The sequence below is a fragment of the Myiozetetes cayanensis genome, unplaced genomic scaffold (genome assembly GCF_022539395.1).
Source record: "Myiozetetes cayanensis isolate MyiCay16 unplaced genomic scaffold, myiCay2020 scf21, whole genome shotgun sequence".
NCBI classification, from domain to species: domain Eukaryota; kingdom Metazoa; phylum Chordata; class Aves; order Passeriformes; family Tyrannidae; genus Myiozetetes; species Myiozetetes cayanensis.
Genome location: NW_026087423.1, coordinates 9154407 through 9171507, shown reverse-complemented (window position 1 = coordinate 9171507; position 17101 = coordinate 9154407). Strand labels below are relative to the sequence as shown.

Here is a 17101-nt window from a genome sequence, read left to right as displayed (position 1 = left end):
CAATTACTAATGATGATTTCCTTTTGCAGTAATCGAGGAACATTGTTCCCAACGTCTTGGAAAAGCTGGGGGAAACAGCCTCACTGGGGTTTTGCTCAGCTTTTGGATATTTTTAATATTTATTTTATATATATATATTTTTTATATGTGCATTAAACAAAGCAACCGAGCTGGCATCGAAGCCACGCGGGCCACCAGCAGAGGGCAAAGGAAGCCAAGGCATTCTCTCCCCCAGAGCAACAAAGAAAACAACGTCATCTCTGAGCGGCCGCTGCTCCCGGCGCGGTGGGATCGCACTGTGAATTAGCAAAACACGCTGGCTTTGCCGCGAGGAGCTGCGACCCAACGCCAGTGCCGAGGGGGAGAGAAAATGTTAAATATAGAACCCAAAAGACACGCGTGTGCCGGAGCCGCCCGAGCCCGGCACTCAGGACAGCCCCACGGGAGAGCGCTGCCCATTCCTGAGCTCCAGAGGGAGCAGCGCGAGTCCCACGAGAGCCGGAGCTGAAACCCAGTGACCTAAATATTCCCTCCCGTAGTGCCGCAGGAGCGGCTCCCGCCAGCACCACGTTCTACTGCGGGAATGGGAAAGTGTTTCGTGGGGGAAGGGAGGGACGAGCGAACGAGGCGCTGATTTGCTCCGAGAGGATAAATCCCTTCACTCTATATGAACGCTTCACCCATTTTTAAAAAAAAAATCCTATTTTTTACGACTGGTTGCCTTTGAAATCGTAGTTTCAATTTCTTTCAGCTATACCAAGAAGATGCTTGGTAGATATTCCCACCTGAGAGCGAGTTCTCACACAGCACCTGTCATATTTGCAGCTGAGTAAACATGACAGCATTTGCACAAATTTCTATGAAATCCCCACAATTTGTGCTTCAGACGCTGGAAATCAAGTGAAAACAATGCCCTGAGAGTCCCTTAAGCAACATTCTCTGACAAAGTCAACACAGTGAAACGCCAAGAGGTGCTCATTGCATCTGACAGATTATAAAATAAAAACACGCTCAGAATAAAACGTACCAGTTATAAAAAAACATCACCCCTGACTAAAAAGTGCAGTGAGATCTGTGAATTAGATGCAGAATCTTCTGAAACAGGGGCCTGCAGACACCTCTGTGTGTGCTGATTACACATTGCCAGTGAAAAGCAGCATTTCCACCGGTGGGATTTACTCACCTCTGCCAGGCGAGGATGATCCCGAACGCTGCTCACAGACCTCTTTTCAGCTCAGGCCACCAAACCCCTCACTTTCTTGTCATAATTGTAAAGAGCTGTTGAGATGTAGCGTTCCATGAGCTGCACTTCATCCTGCCTTCCTCTGAAGTGTGGAGAGGGCAATAACCAAAATAAAAGCTGCCATTTCAGTTGTTCTTCTCATCTCTGGCCACACTTCTGGCGTCTTTTTCTCCACCCGAAGCATCACTGATTAATCTGAATTACTTAGGTCAGTTTAATTAACGTTGCTTTGTCTTTAAATAGTTTAGCCTTAATCTGTCTAATCCCTTATTGGTTATTTTAATCCTCGTTAAGTTTGTCTCATGATAAAATAAACAAACTTGCATAAAATTGAAATGAGCGGTATTGGACATTCTAAGGAATTTCGGGATTGCCCACACTTCATTCATGTCTTGCTTCGATTCAGTGTGAAAGTTCTGACAAATTTTCCTATTCTTACACAACCGGGAAAGCATTTTAGTGGAAGGCTCTCTCTTTTGGCAAAAATCCTGTCAGTCTGAGGGCCTCAAGAATGAAAAAGGCCTCTCCAAATGTAAAACCAGCATGAAGTGGTCATGGGCTTTCCGCTCTTTGCAGCAGCGAATTTCACATCAGCAGCTTGCAAGACGTTGGAAAGGGGAATCTCCCGTGCCAGCACATCTTCAGGCATGCGGCACTGCCGGGGGTGTCGGCAGGGATGTCCCTCTGTGCTGGGGCAGCTCCCGTGACCGAACACTTGTTGGCCGCGGGGAGCCGGTGTGGGGGTGCCCTGAGGGCGGGGCGGCCCCGGCCGCACCGGGGGACTCGGAGCCGCCTCGGCGCGTCCGCACCAAGCGCGGCGGCACGGGAAGGGCCGGAGGAGCCGCCTGACGGGAGCAGGGCCGGGGGGAGGCTGAAATAACACCATTTTTCCCTCACGCAGCGGCTCCCGGGGCCGCTCCCGCCATCGCCGCCTCAGGCGGGGGCGCGCGCGCCACCCCCCTCACGGCCACGCGCACGCGCGGGCTCGTCACGCTCCCCCCCCGCCCGTGATGCAGCGAGAAACGCCAGATCTCGCGAGAAAGCGCCGCCGCGCTCTCACCGCCGGCCGCCATCTTGGAGCGGCCGCGGTCACGTGACCGCTCGCAGCCGTTCGCCTCCGCCTTCCCCTCCCCCCCCCTCCTCCACACCCCCTCACCCACCGGGAACCGGTCCCGGAGCGCCGAGGCTGGACTGCGGGCGGGGCCTTCCCGCGGGGACGTCGCTTATTTTAAGGACGGTGGATACGCCGGTTTTTGGTTTTCTTTTTTTTTTTAGGGGGGGGAAAGACTCGCTGCCTCGGCGTTGCTGGGAGCACGGGAGCCCCGCGGCGCGGCATGTTCGGTGGCGGGGGAGAGCGGCCAGCGCGCGGCAGGGCCCGCCGGTGTGAGGGGGGGCCGGAGGGGGGCGGGCGCGAGACGGCGGCGGCCACCACGTGACCGGGGAGGCCGCGCGGGAGGGGGCGCGCGGGGGGTCACGTGGCGGCGCCGAGCGCGCGCCAGCGGCGGGGCGGTGGCTCGCGGGGTCACGTGGGAGAGGGGGGAGCGCGCGCGGGGGGAGGCGCGGCGCGCGGGTCACGTGGTGCGGGCGGCCCCGCCGCCCCCCCCCTCCCTGTGAGGGGAGGGAGGGCAAAGATGGCGGCCGTGAGTTAGAGAGCGGCGGGCGGCGGGGCCGGCGGACACTTTCGGGAGCCCGCGGGAGCACCGAGCGCCACAGAGAGTGAGTGTCGCGCCGCCCTTAGCGCCTGGCGCCGCGCCCGTTCGGCCGCCTCCGGCCGCGCCCCCGCGGCCGCCCCGCGGGGTTCCCTCCCCACAGCCCCTCGGCGCGGCCCGCGGGGGTGTCCGGGCTTGAGGGGGGGGACGCGCCGTGTCGGGAGCGGCCCCGCGTCTCGCTCGTCGCCTCAGCCCCGGGAAGGCCGCGCCGCCGCCCCCGCGGGGGTCCCGGCGGGCCGGGGGCGGCCCCGGGGCGAGGGAGGCGCCGCCGCCGCCCCGGCCGAGCCCCAGGAGTCCTGCGAACTTGGCGGCCGGGGCCGTGCGGGGGTGGGCGGCGGAGCCCTCGAGGGCCCCGCGGAGCCGGTTCCGTGGCAGAGGCGGGGGCGGCGGGGGTTTGGCCGCCCCCGCCCTGCAGAGCCCCCGCCCGGCCCGCGCCTTTGTGCGCTCCTTGCGCGGCCGGGGCTTGCAACGGGGGGATGGGGGTTTGATTTATGGAGCCGGAGCGGCTCCGGGAGCCGCCGTGAGACGGAGCCCTCCCGCCCTCCCCCGCGATCGCGGCGCTGCTGGAGGGACGTTCAAAGAGGTGAAGGTCTGGAAACAAAAAAGTCGCGCCTGGGACACGATTACGCAGCCGATTCTGGCCCCAACCCGGAAGTTTATGTCGCGAACACGTGTTGGTGGGAAGGTGGCAGGGCTGCAGCCGCCCACCCTCCGGCCCTCCCGCCGCCCCTCCCGGGGCTTCCCCGCCCGGCAGAGCCTTCCCGGGGCCCCGCAGCCCCCGGGGAGCTGAACCGCAGCGACAGACACGGCCTCAAAGTCCAGGGACTCAAACACAGGTTGCTAGGGTGAGTAATTGTTTAACGTAGAAATGCCCCTAAAGTCTGAAGGGGAAGAGGCCTTGTGGGTTTTTTCCTTCCTTGTGGGGTTTTTCTTGTATTTTTTTAAGGTTGTTTCTTTATTATTTTTAGCTGCCCAAGTTCCACGCTGAGTTTGAGAGCATAAATTTTACTTCCTTCCAGGTACTCATGGGCTGGTTTGAGATATTTGGTACCTGCTAAAGATGAGGTTAATTTTTTAAATGCCTAAAAAAATACCCCTGAATTGATCTATTAGATAACTCCAAAGCAAGTAAATAAAATTATTGGTGTGACCAAATGACACCGTCTCAAGTTAAGAATTAACTCAGTGATAACCTGTTTGGCTTTAGAATACTAAGGTTGGGTCTGGATTGAAATGATTTCAGTATCTGAGTGTTTTGCAAGCTGCTCCCCCTGAAAATTGAAGAGCTGTAGTTGATGAGGTAAAGCAGAGAATTTATCATGGCAGGAATTGTGTAAGAACACGACATTTGGGTTGGTTTTCTGTGTCTGCCTTGCAACCACGAGATGTTGTATTTGTATGCAATCTTAGCCTTTAGAAATGAGATGTGGGCAGTTTGTCTTGGTGTCCAGACAATTTCTTTGCTTTCACAACTGGCTGAGAGCTGCTCTAGAAGGATACAGGGAGTGCATTTTTTGTGCTCTGAGGTGCACCTGGAACTGGCTCCCAGGCCAGAGCTGAGGAGAGGTTGTGAGTGCTCTCCTGCTGCTCTCATCTCCTTGACTTTTCACTTCTTAAAAACTTTCCCTCTTGGTTCAATTATCACCTCCAGCCGTTTATCCTAAAAGCTGATTTCATGCCCAATCATTGCACTGTGAAGTCTCCAAATATTTGAAGAGTTTCCCGTTTTCAGACAGTGGATCCTGAGTGCTGTAAATTGTGCAGAGCAGTCACTAAAAAGCTCTGGGTGTAATCCCACAGCACCCTGAACTGGCCCTCGTGTCCTTGCAAGCTTTGCCTTTAGAGAGGTAACCAACGTTGGAAAAACGGGTAGGATTTTTTTCCAGGATGGGATTAACTGCTGGTTTTTGTGGAAACAACCTTGCCCATGTAAATGAAACGTTAACTACTGGTCTTGGGGTGAAGGCAGGGAGGGATGAGCAGTGCAGTAATTAGGATTTACTCTCTGATTGGATGGAGGCTTGGAAAGGGCCAGGAGAGGTTGGGTTGGGTTGGTTGGGTTTTTTCTTCTGGTGTTGCCCAGGTTGCCCTCTGGAGCCAAAAGCTGGGAGATGAACCCTGTGGATATCCTGGGAATCCTGCTGTGTGGGGTGGGGGTTACCAGCCCTCAACCCTCTGCTGGGAGAGGCTGCAAAGGCAGATGTGGAACTTGCAGGTCGTTAATAACTCACTTCAGACAAGCAGGGAATTTGGAGGGGGTGTCTGTCTTGTCTCTCCAACTTCAGCATTTGTGTGATATTTGAAATGGCTTCCAGGTGATGTGGATTCCTCAAAAATCCAGGGGGATAAACCCTTCCAGTAAACTGAGAGCAGGAGCTGCCAATCCCATGGGTGTCCCAGGCCAGGCACGACCCCCAGGATTGCAGATGGACTCGGGACAGAGCCCGAGTGTCCAGAGGGTTTGGGAATAGCTGGGCCTGCTCCATTGTGATGTTTGCTTTGGACTCACCTGTGATCCTGGAAGTGATGATGGCTTTTAAATAAGCACTTCAGGCGTGCAGGGTTCCAATCTGTAACTCCCAGAGCTGAAAATCCAAAGCCTTCTCATTGTTTGGGATTCAACCATTATCATCCTCAGGGCAAACAGAGCAGGTTGCTTGACATGTGTTTTAAAATCTTTTTTTTTCTCCTTTTTTTTTTTGTGTGTGTGTTTTGCTTTGTACCAAAGCTAAAATGGAAGGAGAGACAGAGCCAGGTTGGCATGGATACATGACATAATATTAAACATTGCATGCTGGTTTTGTGTCTTTAAATCAGAAATTATTTCCATAATACCAAAGAGTGGTAGCAAAACTGTCTTTTTATCAAAGTTTTAGGCTGTATTTTTCAGCAGGAGAGAAATGCTTGGTGTGTTTTTGGCAGCCCTTCTCGAAATGGCAGCAGTTTACAATTTTTTGTTCTTAATACAAAGAAAATAATTGAGAAACTACTACTGTTGAAATTTTATAAATGCATTTTTTTTTTAGTTTTATTTCATAGGTTGATTCTTGCTCGGTGACATTGACCAACCTCACTAAACATAGACAATCTTATCTGCAAGATTCTGCACACTCAAAACAGCTCTTGGAGTGATGAAATGCTGAAGGAACAGCTTGTAATATTCACAACTTTTTAATAAGTATTTTCTTCTGGAGATTTTTGAAGATGTGGCAAACAGGTCCTTATATAGAGTTGCCAAGGCTGAGCTGCAGAGCTTGATAAAGTCACTTTTCACTTAAACTGAGGAGCCTCCTACCTTGCAAGATTATGGAGCTGTTTCAGCCTGATAATGTTTTTTAGGCTTAACCAGCATGTGGTACAGAAAATAAACTCAGCTACCACAATGCAGCCTCTCCTGTATTTTTCTCCTCATTTAATTCCCCTGCTAAATTAAAACAGGGAGGGTGGGCAGCACTGGGGCTTGGGAGTGACACAAAGCCTAAAATTGGTGCGAAGTATTCAGTGACTTTTAATGTAAAAATTCTGGAAGTTCAGAATTCCTTTTGTTCCGAACAATGCAGCTTTGTTCCTGGTGCACAGAAACAAAATAACTGAAACTACTCAAACTTTCATTGTCCCAACTGACAGCCAAACAATTGCTGTTGTTTTACTGAACTTTTTGCTGGCTTGTGAGCAACCACCAATTTTTAAGACTCAAAATTGGGGTTCTCATGAGAGAGATGAAGCTGGGGGACTACTGAGTGAAAAGGGATCCTTCCAAACTGGAGATAACCCTGCAATTGTAGAAATTGCTTTGCTACTTCCCCTCCCCAGTCATCTGGTGAAAACTTGGAAATAAGGAATTAAAGTGTTACTTCTGAACTCTGGGAAATTGTTTTAAGGTATCTGAGCCATCGTGGGTTTAGAGGTTAAAAACGTCCAGTTCAGTGTTGTTTGGGATGTGATAAATTTGGTTTAAAAGACACTTGATGGGTGGTGACACCGTTTCAGGATGGCTGGGGAGGGTGTGTTTGTGTGGGGTTGGTGTGAGGGTTTGTTTTGAGTCTCATCTCCATAGAAAGGCCTTTCCTTTGTGCCTTGGGAGAGCGGACCAGAATCATCTGCAGGAATTGTTTCTCTCCAAGCAAACATTCCCAAGCTTCTGCCTTTCTGTGCCTCTCTTCAGTACAGCCACTTCTCTCCCAACCAAGTGTTGGTCATCTGCCTTTAGAGATCAAAACTACACCCAGGCCAAAGTGACACTTCCTTCTGTTGGACACTGAGAGATTTGAGTTTATTTGTCCTTTGAGCACTCTGTTGGAAGGGTGGTGATGCCTCTCCCCGATGGACCCTGGGAAGTTGTGATTGTGAAGTGTTTGGGTGCTTCTCTTTGATGGGGTGACTCGTGTGAATTCCCCTTCTGTGGAGAAATTCACCTTCAGTGGCTGCCCTGAGTTCTGAACACCAAAAATTACTGATAAGCCAAAACTTCCTCTGCACTCTTGAGCCTTCCTCCCCTCACCTGTTTGCAGGTAGCAAACAATGCTGTGTCTAAACTTAGAGGAGGTGGTCACTGGGAGGATTTGAGCCTGATGAAAATGAAGGCTTTATCCTACCCCATTAATATAAATAATCCCCTTTTTTGAGATGGGAAACTCAATCCTGAAAGGGGAAGCTGAATGTCACTTCTTAGGCATTTTTCTTGACCAGTTCAGGCTTCCAGGAGACAGCCCTGGTGGGTGCATTCAATCTGCTCCGTGTCTTAATGTTTCTTAAACTCTTCTGTACCTGCTAACTACAAACCAGGCTATCCTGCCAGTTTATCTGATCACCTGAAATGCCTTGAAAATGAAGAGTCTGGTTCTGACAAGCCAGTGGTGTTGGATGGGGCTGTGTGTGGTCAGTGGCAATCCTGCCAGGTGTTTGTGACTTTGGCATTCTTTGGGGTATCTTTAAGTCTTTGATGCTTAAAAATGTCTCCTCCCCTTGTCCCAGTACCTGAGAGCACTTGTGGTGCCCCCCTCTTGGTGTGACTGCACTGAGGGAAGGTTTCTCCCTGCTCTTGGACAGACTAAAACCAGGAAGAATAAGAATGAAGTGCCCCAGGCTTAAGTTCTTACAAGAATTACCTGTTCTGCCAAACGTGCTGAGGAATCTGTGCCCAGCCAGCTGGAGGTGCTGAGCTCTGCCTGCACCAGGGACCAGCAAGGCAATGCTCTTTGGGAAGGAATATCTAAAATGCCAACAAATATTCTGCTCCTCTTACCTGCTTTAGAGTAGGTGTTTGGCTTCATTGGCTTTGGGGGTTTTGAGTTTGTTACCAGTGGGTGTTGAGAGGGTGAAGATCTACTTGAGATGTCTCCTAACCTGTAAAGGCAACAACTCAAGTTCTGTGGGATCATTTAATTTTTATCTTAATACTCGTGCAGGGTTTCTTTCTTAAGCAAGAGAAACACGTTATCTTCCCCCTTCATCTTTAAACGGGGAGCATTTGGCTTTTTAATAAGTTTTTACGCTGTCTAGAATAGCTTTTTGAAATTAATTTTGCTTGTCCTCCACACAAAGGAGCCTGTGACCTGCTGGTGGTGTCCTATTTAAGGTGGAGTTACACACTCCAATAGTGGCACGTTTGCTCTTTCAGAAAGTTCTCCGGTGAATGAATGTAACCAAATGTAACAGCAAGCAAGAGAGAAAAGCTTTCCTTGAGCTCTTTATCACCACCTTGTTAGGAGATAAAGTAAATGAGTTTTAATTGTGCTTCCCTCCTGCCGTGGCTTCACTGACAAAGACATGTCATTAGCATAACACGCTCTCACCAGTTCTGCTTTTGGTGTGGCTTGTGATGCTTGAAAATCAAGTGCAACAAAGACTAGAAAAGGTGTCTTTTGAAGTTTATGGCCATGATAACATTTCAGTAAATTGTTTAATTCTTCCTGCTTTTAGATGTGGGGGGTATATTGAAAATATTTTTAAAAACAAAACAGAGGGAAAAGCTACAAACAAAAGCAGCAGAGCAAATCTAGAAAGTGAAACTGTGTACAGGAGACTGCACTAAATCCAGGAAGGGGAGTGCTGTGCGTGCAGAAAAATAGATGAAACTTAAATGTAACTTGTATTTACAGTCGTGTTTCTCTTTCCTTTCCAGAGATGGTGGAGCCAGGACAGGATCTGTTGCTTGCTGCTTTGAGTGAGAGTGGGATCAGTCCAAATGATCTCTTTGATATCGACTCTCCGGACGTGGTTCTTGCCAATCCAGCCCCAAGTCCAGCTGTTCAGCAGGTTCAGACAGGAGGACAGGGGAGCTTGGGCTGTGGGGAGGGCTGGGAGGGTGATGGGCACAGCAAATGCTTCAAGAACGTGGAGTTTGCATGAACTTCTTGTTGTGTAGTACTGAGGTGGGAAAACAACTTGCTGCTTCATTTTAAACCTTTATACGAAAAAGGCAATTTGAAACACTTCAGGTCAGTACAAACATAAATAAGTTTAATTTCTGGCCATGAGGTGGGGGATGCTGTGTTGTGTGAGAACTCTTCTGTCACTGGAGTTTGACTTCTCTGCTAGAAAATGCACAAAAACTGTAACACAGCACGAGGTTCAAGCTCCAGAATAGCCTTCAATCTGCCAGATTGTAACAGTTTCAGCCTGGGAACAGAAGCCTGGAGGTTTTATTGCTGCTAACTTGTTTCCTGCTGCTCTGTCTCTGCAGTCAGTACCTCTCAGTGCATTAGAGCTGGGCCTGGAGACTGAGGCTGCAGCTGCTGTGAAACAAGAACCAGAGACTGTTTCTACTCCAGCCTTGTTAAATGTTCGGGTGAGAACTGCTGCTCCAGGGTTTGGGGGTGTGCTGGGTTCACCTGGGCTGGGCACCCAGCTCCTTGATCCCTTCCCCTCCTCAGTGACACCGAGGCTGAAATGCTGAGGTGAATGGCTCCTGGGTTGAGCCAGGGACAGGGAGATCAGCAATTTGTCTTAGGCAGACCAGCCTCAGCTTGGGGACATGAATTTATTGCCAGCTGACAATGGAGTAGGATAATGAGAAATAAGAACAAATCTAAAAATACCTTCCCCCCCACTCCTCCCTTTGTCCCGGGCTCAACTTCACTCCTGACATCATCATGTGTTGTCTTTGCCACTCCTCCTTCCTTGTGCTTCTCCCCTGCTCCTGCAGCTCCTTCACAAACTTTTCCAGTGTGGGTCCTTCCCATGGGCTGGGAAGTTCTCCATTAGCTGCAGATCCTGCCAGAAATCCTGTTCTGACATGGACTCCTCTCTGTGGTGTCACAGCATCCTTTGGGCACATCCCCCTGCCCTGGTGGGGGGTCCAGGTTGGGCTGCAGGTGGATCTGTGCTCCACTGTCACCTGCACGGGCTGCAGGGAGACATCCTGCCTTGCCATGGGCTCCAGGGGAACCTGCTCCAGCTCCTGGAGCACCTCCTGCTCAGGGTTCCTGTGCCCGCAGTGGTCATGTCTTGTACCTGGGTGATGAATCCTTCATCCTGTGGGGTTTTTTTATTATTTTCCTTTCCCTTACCTTAAAATAAAATTTAAAAATACACTTCCTAAATATGTGTAGCAATATATTTGAAGTCACTTCTTATTACAAGTGTCTTTTAAACCTGGTGTCTCCTGTTGATGAAAGGCTAATAAAGTCTGCTGGGTTTTTGGGTTTTTTTGCTGTTTTCTGAAAATCTCCCTCATTCTTTGTTACCAGCAACCACCATCCACCACAACCTTTGTGCTGAATCAAATCAATCAACTTCCAACCTTGGGGACTACGATTGTGATGACAAAAACGACGCCTGTCACCACCACCAGACAGACCATCACTGTAGCCAAGATCATCCAGACCAGCACAACCACCCGGCCCTCGGTGGCAGCACCAGCAGTCAGGAATGCCTTGAGCACTGCACCTTCCAAGGACCAGATTCAGCTGAAAGATCTGCTCAAGAATAACAGTCTTAATGAACTCATGAAGCTGAAGCCACCTCCTAATATTGCCCAACCAGTTGCAACAGCAGCAAGTGAGTTTTCTTACTTTTTTTTAAATAGTGTAATAATGGTCTTGGATTTTCACTGATTGGTACAATACCATGGTGAAACGAAGTGGGTGAGGAAAAACTGATAAAATTCATTCTGACTCTATTAGTGTTCAGTTCAGGGTGAAGGAGTATAAAACAACAGGTTTCTTAAAAGTTGAGCTCTTGATTTACTTTGTGGAATGAGGAAAATGACATTTTTAATTGCAGCTGGAAAATTGATGAAATTAATCTCTGAGCATTACCGAAATCAATTAACCATCTTACTGGAGTCTGCCTCAGTTCCTGTTCTGCTCTGTACTGGCTGTGCAAGTGTAACAAACCAGAACCTTGTGTGGCATCTTCCAAACTACATTTGTAGCACATGCTGCTACTCCTGGGAAAAGCTGTCTGTGAAGTGTCTCCTGCAAAAGAAAACTCTGTCCCTCTGCTTCACTGGAGGCATCAGATCCATTGTTTAAAAACTTGAGTCCCAAACACTTGCTGTTCCTGTTCATGTCACCTCTGAAATGTTGTGTTAACTGCCACAACTCTTTTGTTACCACACTCCCATCTTCATTTCATGATTCCCTTCATAAGACTTCCCTGTGTGTTATTTCTGACATGTGGGCAACTTAATATAAGGGAAAAGCTGCATGTGTGTGAAATTCTGATTGAATTCTTTCCTGTTGCTCTGATTTCAGCTCGAGGGTAAGGTCAGACTAGTTAGAAAATCTCTCTGCTGTTGTTTCTCTGAGAGGTGCACGGGATCTTTGTCTGGATTTCTCTATTTTCATTGTGTCTGGAATGAGCTTTGCTGATTTTCTAGGTGTGGTTGGCATAACCTATTTTCCGTATGCAGATGGAGAGTGCGGTAAATGAGCTGCCTGGGAGAACCGAAACAAAAAGCAGAATGTGGCTCATTTCATGGCCTGCTCTTAGGGAGTGGTTGACAAAATTAAAGTTCAGACACCAACTGAAGTTGGGGTGGGGGTGAAGGAGTGAGGGAGAGAAGATTTTCCAGGCCTGACTTATCCCCTCAGTGCAAAGTGAGAACTCACAGAGGCACAGAATAGGTGACAACAATCCACAAATTGTTACAGTGGCACAGCTGTAGAAAATATTGATTCTGTAGCTTGTGTATGAAGTGAAAAGGAGACATGCAATTCCAGAACTGTATTTCTAATCTTGTGTTCTTATGTTTCTGGGTTTTTTTCATGTTTTATAAAAAAAAAAATTGACAATACTTATGGCAAATTGAAAGGCAGAGAAGCTCTTGAAAGGAAACAGGGTCTTCTCATCTAATTCAGGCAGCAGGAGTTCTAGATTGGGAAAATATTAAAAAGTTGAATTATGCAATGTCTTTGAGGAAAATTTTTATTTGTGCAAGTGTCTTAATTGGTTTTGGGGGCAATTATGCTAAATTTATTCCACAATGGAAGCTTGACAGCTGGTTTCAATGTTTTACATACATCCCTGTGTAAATCACTGTTCTGTACTGAGCCCATCACCAGTTGCTTCCAAATGTGACTGAGGACAGGAAAGTTAATAAATGGTCCTCTTAAAGGATCCTGTTATAAACTTTAAACAACTGAGTCCAAAGTGTTGACTTTTTGTTTTACAGAACTAATTGTAGTTTCTCCTAAGGTGGTAAATGCCACCAGAGCACCAGGTAAGTTCCTTTCTGTTGAAACACTGGGCTTTTTGGTTTGTTGTTAAACTTCAAAAGCTCACAAGATGGAGTAGCTGGAAATCCTGTGTATAGATTTGGTGAAGGTGGAAAATAATCTCTGTTAAATATTGAAACTAATACACAACTGTCAGTGGCACTGCATGGGGAGCTCCTTCAGTCAAAGGAGGAACAGGATTTAACTCCTTGCTTGGACTTGGTAATTTACTCAGAAGCATCGATGGATTGTGTTGAAGCATCAGTGTCCTACTTGGTATTTTAAACGTCTAAATGTTAATTTGAGTTGCTGTTTGGAGGGAATTCCTCTTAAACCACAGCTTTTCTTTTGCAGCTGACCTAAGCAATGGTGCAGTGAAGAAGGAGGCTTCCACGAAAGAGGTGGCAAGAATATGGATAAATGACATTAAGATGAGAAGTTTCTCACCTACTGTGGTAAGTGGTGGAGGTGAATTTGCCAGATGAGTGTGTTACTGGCCACAAGCACCTGGGGCCAGTTTCAGGGTTACTCATCCGTGCCTTGTGCGTGGTGGAATTTGTTCAAAAGCTCCGTTTCTTCATTAGAAACTTGGTTAGATGACTAAACCCCACAGCTGTGTGAAGCACAGACTGCTGAGTAAATGACAACTGCAACAAGTTACTGCTCTTAACACAACCTCCCTGTGTGTGTGGAGAGGGGTGTGCTGATGAAAGGTGCTAAGCACATCACTTGCTCTGGGATGAGACATTTGCTTTGGAAATAGCTGTTTTCCAGTGGGGAGAGCTGGAGGAGTTCCCCTGGCACAGCTGTCCTCGGGGCGGTTGGATTGAAGATGTAAATTGAGTATCTTTCAATTTTCTAAACGTAATAAAATTACAGTCTGATGCTGTAATTGAGTTTTGGCATCTTCACTGGTAGCTTGACTCAGGCTGAATTTGGGAAGAGCTCTGCTCCTCAGTCACTGGCATAGAGAGGGCTTTTGAGATCACTTTTGGGTTAAATATTAATAATTGTTGAAGATGTTTGATTTGTCATTTAGCAAGTACTTCACAAATACTGAAATACTTACACTGATCAAGGCCACAGTAAAAAGTGGGGAACTGTCAGGTTTCAGAGACTTCTGGATAGAGCTGGGACTACTGTAACTATTCCCCAAAGCTGTAAAACTACATCATGAGTGTAAACTGCACCAGACTCGAGGGGAGTACTTGGAAATTAAGGCTGTTGTGTTTTCAGGGAGGTTTTCTTGAAGTCATACTCTGGTTTTAATACACTGTAAGGAGAGTTTCTTCTTAATTCTGCTCATGCAAGTTTGGGGTACTTGATCTCCTTGCAAAGTTCCTGACTTTGTGTCTTTGAGGGGTTGTTCAGAGTTGAGGAATCTCCACTCCTGTCTGTGGCTTTCCCAGCTCTTCCCTAATTCAGCCAGCCCGTGTGTTTAAAACACTCCGGTGCAAGTTTGGCCTCATTTCCTTTCTCCTGTTCGTTTTCAGGACATGGAATATTAACCATGTGCTGTTTGACTAACCAGGGGGGTTTCTCTCCTGCAGAAAGTGCCAGCAGTGAAAGAGGAGGAGGAACCTGAGGAAGAAGATGAAGAGGAGATGGGCCATGCCGAGACCTACGCTGAGTACATGCCAATAAAACGTACGAGCTGATGTTCAGTTCCAGCCAAAGGCTGAAGTGCTTTCAGAGCTAATTTGGGTTGTAATTACAGCAGAAAACAGATAAGTTACTGTCTGAGTCAGGTTAAAAGAACCCAAATATGTGGTGGGTTTTCCTAGGAGATTTTTTGTCTTCTACAGTGCTTGGAAGATACATGGATTTATTTTTTTTTTTTTAATAGAAGAGGAATTCTTTAGTGTATCTTTGAGCAGTATTTGTTTCACAGATATGACTGATTAACCAAGATGAGGTTTGTTTTTTTACCTGTGTTAAGATGCTTTGTGCTTCAGCAGAGGAAATTTTGTGAGGGGATTAACTGCTCACTGCTACACTTAAAAAATCCACTTTGAGTCTTTTGGTGTGAAATCATCCTGAGCACATTCTTCCTGCATTGTTCCTGCCTGACTACTTAGAACTGGTTCTTGGTTGGTTTTTCTTTTAAGTGACTTTTTACTGCTGTTAATTACCATCTCCTGTCTTTTCTCCTTTCTCTTTATTGTGCCCATTGACAGAAAGCTGTTCTCTTGTTTCCTAAGCACGCTGTTGACCTGCTGTATAAGCAAGGCAAAACATTTTGCATGGAGTCTGTAGCTAAACAGTTAATTTTTATTGTCACTGATGAGATCTGTCAGCAATTAAACCATGTCTGTTCTAAATCTTTTCTCCTCTCATTCTGCTTAAAAAAGGCACTATGTAAATAGAGAGAAGAATGTTGCTTTTGTGATTCTGGCATCCTGAGGCTGTCTCTGGCCTTTTGGGAAGACAAGGTCCAGGCTGGTTTTTCTCAAACATGACAAGTCCAGAAATACTTTAATTTTCTATGAAGTGAATTTGATCTTCATTTCATACAAACTGGGGGAAGGTGGTGAGAAGAGAAAGTAAGATTGCAGTTAAAAAGTCAGGTTAACGTGTTCCTTCATTTAACACTTGACAAACTATGGCAGTGAAACATTATTGACTTCAACCTTTGCAATCACAACTATGATTTGTTTTGGTAAATAGAACAACTTGTGCTGCAGCACCAGAGCTCTTGGTTATGTTTTCATCTCCTCCCTTCCTTTTCACCCAGTAAAAATTGGGCTCCGCCATCCTGACCCCGTGGTGGAAACCAGCTCGTTGTCCAGCGTGACTCCTCCCGACGTGTGGTACCAGACGTCGATATCAGAGGAAACAATTGACAGCGGCTGGTTGTCAGCTTTGCAACTCGAAGCAATCACTTATGCAGCCCAGGTAGGCCGGATATCAGTGCAGCTTAAAAGCTAACAGGGAATTTAAGAAGAAAAACTACTGTCTGACAGGCATAGCGATGTCAGGTTTATGAGGAGATAAAATTATAAGAGCTTAAAGGTTTGAGTTGCATTAGGAGGTGGCAGGTGAGCTTCAGTTCAGATAAATGGGGGGTAATACACCTAGGAAAGCTTCCTCTAAACCACTTCCATAATGCTGTTCTCCAACTGCCTTAAAACTCAGGAAGAACAAGTTAGAAATTTTTCATTTCTCTGAAATAACTTAATGGCTGCAGTTGCAGCAGGCTGAGAAGCTGAGCCCTGTTTGACGTCACTAGGAGGGGTATGGAGAGCAAGATTGGACTGTTCTTTTGCTGCTGAATTAAACTTCAATGTGCCCACACTGAAAAAAACCCAGTGTGGCTGGGGCAGCTGGGGCTGGAGAGGAGAAAAAGGACTGGGAATGAAATACAGGTTTACATAATCAAAGTCAGTGATAGCCACAAAACCCGAAACCAAAACAGAACCTGGTGAAAGGAGAGATTGCTTTAAAATGGGTAGAACAACCCTGCTTTCCACAGGCTCTGCCTGTCTGGGTCTTGCTGCTGTCAAAGGCTGTGGAAGTGCTTGTTGGGGCGTTAGGAAAAGGCACTGAAAGAATGACACAGGATATGAAGAGCAGTTGGAGGTGCTGAGGGAAGAATGGATCCCATAAAGCAGTTTAACTCATATGCTTTCCTTAAATAAAATCCCCTTTTCCTGCTGCCAGGAGTTTGCTTGGACCACTGGTCTTCTCCAATAGGATGTTTCTGATGTTTGCTCCTGTGTGACAATCCCCAGTGATGTGTTCTGGAGAATGGGTACGAGTTCTTTGTTCTTTCTCCTACAGCAACATGAAACATTCCTGCCCAATGGAGACAGAGCTGGATTCTTGATAGGTGATGGTGCTGGTGTAGGAAAAGGAAGGACCATAGCTGGAATAATCTATGAAAATTACTTGTTAGGCAGAAAAAGAGCAGTCTGGTAAGTGTGTGAGGCTTTGGTAGAGCAGACACTGCAGTGACTGGATGACTTCAATGCAGGGTCATCTGTCTTCTGACAAAAATTATAGCAACTGCTTTTTGAGCTGGTGCTGCAACTCACAGAACATGCCTCGTTTTGTGTCCCCAGGTTCAGCGTGTCAAATGATCTGAAATACGACGCTGAACGAGATTTGAGGGACATTGGAGCCAAAAACATCTTGGTTCATTCACTAAACAAGGTGTGGAAACTTTTTACTATGTAGGGTTGAGGCAGAGCCTCAGGTACACCGTGTGATGGGTCGTGCATGTTGAGTGTTCTGAGAGCGAGAATGGACTCATTTCAGTAAATGTGCTGTCTGGGCCTTGTTTGACAGGCCTTAATCTCCCAAAGAACCACACAGAGCTTTAAGTTAATCATGTAAATAGGCCCCTTGTAGGATTAAGTCTTAGCATGTGCTTTTTTTTTTAATTACTCTTCAAACCTCTACTGACACTGCTAGTAGAGTATTTTCTAGGAAGTTGAAGTACTCTTCAAATCTTTAAAGCTTTGTAGCATTTGAATTTTTGCCTTTCT

General features: G+C 47.3%; 1 protein-coding gene across 2 annotated transcripts in view; it reads left to right on the top strand.

Annotated features, from left to right (window-relative positions):
• Positions 1-2817: 2817 nt before the first annotated feature.
• The window catches only part of SBNO1 (strawberry notch homolog 1), a 31413-nt gene continuing 17129 nt past the window's right edge, over positions 2818-17101 (top strand). The window contains exons 1-9 of one of the 2 annotated variants that reach the window (XM_050318332.1): positions 2818-2959; positions 9077-9210; positions 9638-9742; positions 10644-10953; positions 12969-13069; positions 14165-14261; positions 15349-15509; positions 16395-16528; positions 16676-16766. In XM_050318332.1, the coding sequence (XP_050174289.1) occupies positions 9079-9210; positions 9638-9742; positions 10644-10953; positions 12969-13069; positions 14165-14261; positions 15349-15509; positions 16395-16528; positions 16676-16766 (1131 nt within the window). In that variant the 5' untranslated portion in view covers positions 2818-2959; positions 9077-9078. Of the gene's footprint in view, positions 2960-3461; positions 3798-9076; positions 9211-9637; positions 9743-10643; positions 10954-12968; positions 13070-14164; positions 14262-15348; positions 15510-16394; positions 16529-16675; positions 16767-17101 lie in introns of those variants that run through there. The other variant, XM_050318333.1, reaches the window with a different exon arrangement.